The sequence below is a fragment of the Rhinoraja longicauda genome, chromosome 7 (assembly GCF_053455715.1).
Source record: "Rhinoraja longicauda isolate Sanriku21f chromosome 7, sRhiLon1.1, whole genome shotgun sequence".
In the NCBI taxonomy this organism is placed as follows: Eukaryota; Metazoa; Chordata; class Chondrichthyes; order Rajiformes; family Arhynchobatidae; genus Rhinoraja; species Rhinoraja longicauda.
Window position 1 is genome coordinate 5,288,387 of NC_135959.1, and position 6,000 is coordinate 5,294,386.

Below are 6,000 nucleotides of genomic sequence, written 5' to 3' on the forward strand. Positions count from 1 at the left end.
AGCAGACTAGGATAATTATCCCTTGGAGTGCAGGAGGATTTACGAGTGACCTGATAGAGGTGTATAAGAACTTGGTGGGAATAGATAGGGTGAATGCATGGAGTTTTTTTTAACCAAGAGTAGGGGAATCAAAAACGATAGGACATAGATTTAAGGTGTGAGGGGAAAGATTGAATAGGAACCTGAGGGGCAACTTTTTCACATAAAGGGTGGCGGGTGTATAGAGTCATAGTTACGACCAATGTGTCCCGTCTACACTAGTCCCACTTGCCTTCATTTGCCCCAGATCCCTCGAAACCTGTCCTATCCATGTACCTGTGTCAGAAGACTTCAGTCTGAAGAAGGGTCTCGACCCGAAACGTCACCCGTTCCTTCTCTCCAGAGATGCTGCCGGTCCCGCTGAGTTACTCCAGCAATTTGTGTCTCTTATCCACGTACCTGTCTGATATGGAATGACTATAATAGGTCAGAGGAATTAGTGGAGGCAGGTACTGTCACAACCTTTAAACGCCATTTAGACAGGTACATGGATAGGAGTTTTTTTATAGGGATACGGGCCAATCGCGGGCAATTAGGACTAGCGTAGATAGGGCACCTTGGTCGGCATGGGCAATAGATAATAGACAATAGATGCAGCAGTAGGCCACTCGGCCCTTCGAGCCAGCACCGCCATTCACTGAGATGGTGGCTGCTCAGGTTGAGCCGAAGGGCTTGTTTCCTGTGCTATATGTCTCGTTGTATGTCTTGTTCATCGTCTGCCATCATTAGATCCTGCTATTGACATTGAACCGGCTTGGAATTAAGGAAAACCTTGTAGAGTTGGCTGTTTGCTGAGATAAACCTTGAGCTATTCATACAGTTTGCACAGGCAGCGGAGAAGATAATTTAGGAGAAATAAGTTTGTCCTTACCTCCTTATGTTTACATTTCCTTATTTATGGCTGTTCAGCCATCCTTACTGGCTGTAAATGATTTGTCCCATGCAACAATATTCTTTGTGTTAGTGAGAAACTAAATTAAATTGTCACGGTGGCGCAGCGGTAGAGTTGCTGCCTTACAGGGACAGAGACCCAGATTCGTTCCGGACTACGGGTGCTGTCTGTACGGAGTTTGTACGTTCTCCCCGTGACCTGCGTGTGTTTTCTCCGAGATCTTCAGTTTCCTCCCACTCTCCAAAGACGTACAGGTTTGTAGGTTAATCGGCTTGGTGTAAATGTAAAATCATCCCTAGTGCGTGTAGGAGAGTGTTAGTGTGAGGGGATCGCTGGTCAGTGCCTACCAGGGAGAAGGCAATTCTGGATTTAGTGTTGTGTCATGAACCGGATTTGATAAGGGAACTCAAGGTCAAGGAACCATTAGGAGGTAGTGACCATAATATGATCAGTTTTAATCTGAAATTTGAGAGGGAGAAGGTAAAATCAGAAGCGTCAGTGTTGCAGTTGAACAAAGGGGACTATGGAGGCATGAGGAGGAGCTGGCCAGAGTTGACTGGAAAGGGACTCTAGCAGGGATGACGGTGGAACAGCAATGGCAGGAATTTCCGGGAATAATCCAGAAGATGCGGGATCATTTCAATCCAAAGAGGAGGAAAGATTCTAAGGGGAGTAAGAGGCAACCGTGGCTGACAAGGGAAGTCAAGGACAATATAAAACTAAAAGAGAAGACATATAACATAGCAAAGATGAGCGGAAGCCAGAGGATTGGGCAACTTTTAAAGAGCAACAGAAGGTAACTAAAAAGGCAATACGGGGAGAAAAGATGAGGTACGAAGGTAAGCTAGCCAAGAATATAAAGGAGGATGGTACAAGCTTCTTTAGGTATGTGAAAAGGAAAAGATTAGTTAAGACAAATGTGGGTCCCTTGAAGACAGAAACAGGTGAATTTATATGGGGAACAAGGAAATGGCAGACGAATTGAACAGGTACTTTGGTTCTGTCTTCACTAAGGAAGACACAATCTCCCAGATGTACTAGGGGACAGAGGACCTAGGGTGACGGAGGAACTGAAGGAAAGTCACATTAGTCAGGAAATGGTGTTGGGTAGACTGATGGGACTGAAGGCTGATAAATCCCTTGGATCTGATGGTCTGCATCCCAGGGTACTTAAGGAGGTGGCTCTAGAAACCATGGACGCATTGGTGATCATTTTCCAATGTTCTATAGATTCTGGATCAGTTCCTGTGGATTGGAAGGTAGCTAATGTTATCCCACTTTTTAAGAAAGGAGGGAGAAAAAGAGCAGGGAATTATAGACCAGTTAGTCTGACATCAGTGGTGGGGAAGATGCTGGAGTCAATTATTAAAGATTTAATAGCGGCGTATATGGATAGCAGTCAGCATGGATTTACGAAGGGGGAAATCATGCTTGACTAATCTTCGGGAATTTTTGAGGATGTAACAAGTAAAATGGATTAGGGAGAGCCAGTGAATGTGGTGTATCTGGACTTTCAGAAAGCCTCCGATAAGGTCCCACACGGGAGATTAGTGGGCAAAATTGATTTAAAAATTGGTTGGCAGACAGGAAACAAAGAGTAGGAATTAATGGGTCCCTTTCAGAATGCAAGGCAGTGGAGAGTGGAGTGCCACAAGGCTCGGTGCTGGGACCGCAGCTATTTACAATATATATTAATGATTTAGATGAAGGAATTAAAAGTAACATTAGCAAACTTGCAGATGACACAAAGCTGGGTGGCAGTGTGAACTGTGAGGAGGATGCTAGGTGGCTTGGATAGGTTGGGTGAGTAGGCAGATGCATGGCAGATGCAGTTTAATGTGGATAAATGTGAGGTTATCCACTTTGGTGGCAAGTGCAGGAAGGCAGATTATTATCTGAATGGTGTCAGATTAGGAAAAGGGGAAGTACAACGAGACCTGGATGTCCTTGTGCATCAGTCACTGAAAGTAAGCATGCAGGTACAGCAGGCAGTGAAGAAAGCTAATGGCATGTTAGCCTTCATAACAAGAGGATTTGAGTCTAGGAGCAAAGAGGTCCTTCGCCAGTTGTACTGAGCCCCAGTGAGACCACATCTGGAGTATTGTGTGCAGTCTTGGTCTCCTAATTTGAGGAAGAACATTCTTGCTATTGAGGGAGTGCAGTGTTGGTTCACAAGGTTAATTCCCGGGATGACAGGAATGTCATATGATGAAAGAATGGAACAACCAGGCTTGTATTCACTGGAATTTAGGATGAGAGGGGATCTTATAGAAACATATAAAATTATTAAGGGATTGGTCAGGCTAGATGCAGGAAACATGTTCCCGATGTTGGGGGAGTCCAGAACCAGGGGCCACAGTTTAGGAATAAAGGGTAGGCCATTTAGAACGGAGATGAGGGAAAGCTTTTTCACCCAGAGAGTTGTGAATCTGTGGAATTCTCTGCCTCAGAAGGCAGTGGAGGTCAATTCACTGGATACATTCAAAAGAGAGTTAGACAGAGCTCTTAGGGCGAGCTGACTCAAGGGATATAGGGTGAAGGCAGGAACGGGGTACTGATTGTGGATGATCAGTCATGATCACATTGAATGGCGGTGCTGGCTCGAAGGGCCGAATGGCCTCCTCCTTCACCTATTTTCTATGTATCTATGTATCTATGACTCAGTGGGCCGAAGGGCTTGTTTCCGTGCTGTATCTCTAAACACAACTAAAATTGTAAATTGTGTTTAGTGTAAATTGTTAAAAGTGTGTAGTGTAGTGTTAATGTGCGGGGATCGCTACGGACTCGGTGGGCCGAAGGGCCTGTTTCTGCGCTTTATGCTTTATCTCTAAAACTAATACTAAACAGTGCATTTTAACAATATGTAATCTCTTAATAACTCCTCTGCCTTTTCCTTCCCCCACCCCCATTTTTGTCTGCAGTTCTCCGTCGCGAATTTTATCCGACTCAATCATGCCTTGTTCCCACCCAGTCGCGAGAGGATGGAGTCTCTGTATCACAAGGGCTTTGATGATGCTATGATGTTTCTACAGAATAAAAACAGCTTTCAATAACCCGTTAAACCTTACTGGCCATTTCTCGTGTGTGTACACTATTTCACGAATCAAGCAAAACAGATTTATAAAATAATCCACAAATTGTTGCAGGAACTCTAAAGGCTATGGGTGTCAGCTCTGATTTGTCTACCTTTTCATACTTCTAGTTTCCCTCTCCTCAGTCTGAAGAAGGGTCTCGACCCAAAACATCATCTATTCCTTCTCCCCAGAGATGCTGCCTGACCCGCTGAGTTACTCCAGCATTTTGTGTTGTATGCAAGTAGGGTTGCCAACTGTCCCGTACTGGCCGGGACATCCCGTATTTTGTCCCGTACGGGACCGCCCTTGTCCCGTATTAGGCCCGGGGGGCACTGTAGGCCCGGACACTAGCCCGGGGGCCACAGCAGTCCCAGACAGTGTAGGCCCAGGTGCCGCCTAACGGATGTTGCGTAGCAACCCACCTCCCGGCACGAGCGGCCGCCATTGGTGGACTGGGTGCACGTGGCCGCTGGCTGGGTGAGGTCACGTGGGGAGCGGGGCGGTGACGTCACATTGTCCCTTATTTGGGAGTGTGGAGGTTGGCAACCCTATGTGCAAGGTTCCAGCATCTGCAGATACTTGTGTCTACTCTAAAACTGATCTAAGACGTAAAGTCAAACTCTTGAATGTATTAAGTGGGATTTTGTGCTTTTTGTTGTTGCCTAGCAAGCCGTATTAAGATAGAACATTGAACAGTACTGCACAGAAACAAGTCTTTCGGCCTGCAATGTCTGTGCCAAACATGATCCAAGATAAACTAATCTCATCTGCCTGAACATGATCTATTTCCTCCTGCTCCCTGCATATCTGTAAGCCTCTCTAAAAACCTCTTAAATGCCACTATCGTATCTGCCTCCCTTTTAAAAAAATATATATTTCAAAATATACTTTATTCGAGAAATAAATATATTCAATACATGATCCTTGCAAGACTCCATGCAACATTCTTGGAGGCTATACATACATTCAATACTGTTTACACAGATTACACAAATTTACCCTTGCCACTCATGTGGCCCACTGGCGTGGAATCCCTTTCCTTATTTGGAGGGGCGTCTTCACCACACCCTGCCCCCCATGACCAGCAGCGGAAGGACCCTAGACTGTGGTCCTCCCCCACAGAGCCTTGGCATTGGCTGCACCGAGCTTCAGTGCGTCCCTCAGCACGTACTCCTGCAGTCTGCAGCGGGCCAGTCGGCAACATTCCCCCACGGACAGCTCGCTCCGCTGGGAGGTCAACAAAGCTCGGGCAGACCAAAGAGCGTCTTTCACCGAGTTGATGACCTTCCAGCAGCACTCGATGTCAGTCTCTGAATGCGTCCCTGGGAACAGTCCGTAGATCACAGAGTCCTCTGCTGCGGAGCTGTTCAGAATAAATCCTCCACCACCACCCCTGGCAGCGTGTTACAGGCACCCACCACTCTCTGTGTGAAAACATTTGCCCCACACATCTCCTTTAAACTTTGCCCCTCTCACCTTTAAGCTATGCTCACTAATGTTTGTTATTTCCACAGTGGCAGAAGGTTTCTTTCTGACTGTCCACCCTATCTATTACCTCTCATATTTTTATATACAATCTGTTTTTAAAATTCTAGCAGTTTAACATAAGCATGGATGCTTTTGAGCAAACTGCCAACTTCACGAAGCATTTCTCCAATTGATTGCTCAGCTGGAAAGGGTACAGAGAATAGACACAAAAGGCTGGAGTAACTCAGCGGGACAGGCAGCATCTCTGGAGAGAAGGAACGGGTGGCGTTTCGGGTCGAGACCCTTCTTCAGACGGAGAAGGAGAGGGTCTCGACCCGAAAGGTGTCGAGACCCCCGGGAAGGGAGGGAGGGGAAGGGGGAGGGAGGGAAGGGGGGGAGGGGGACGTGGGGGGAAAGAGGGGGGAGTGTGGGAGGAGAGGGTGCTGCACCAATGCAGGAGAAGTTTGGGGTCCACTTGGTCTAGTTCACACTAATTCTATGTTATCCCACTTTCTCATCCACTCCCTA

The 6,000-nt window shown here is 46.6% G+C and overlaps 1 protein-coding gene across 3 annotated transcripts in view; it reads left to right on the top strand.

Annotated features, from left to right (window-relative positions):
• pnpla4 (patatin-like phospholipase domain containing 4) overlaps positions 1–4,153 on the top strand; it is a 54,358-nt gene extending 50,205 nt beyond the window's left edge. Inside the window, exon 7 of one of the 3 annotated variants that reach the window (XM_078402953.1) lies at positions 3,853–4,142. In XM_078402953.1, the coding sequence (XP_078259079.1) occupies positions 3,853–3,984 (132 nt within the window). In that variant the 3' untranslated portion in view covers positions 3,985–4,142. Of the gene's footprint in view, positions 1–3,852 lie in introns of all 3 variants that reach the window. The other 2 variants (XM_078402954.1, XM_078402955.1) reach the window with 2 other exon arrangements.
• The last annotated feature ends 1,847 nt before the right edge of the window (positions 4,154–6,000 follow it).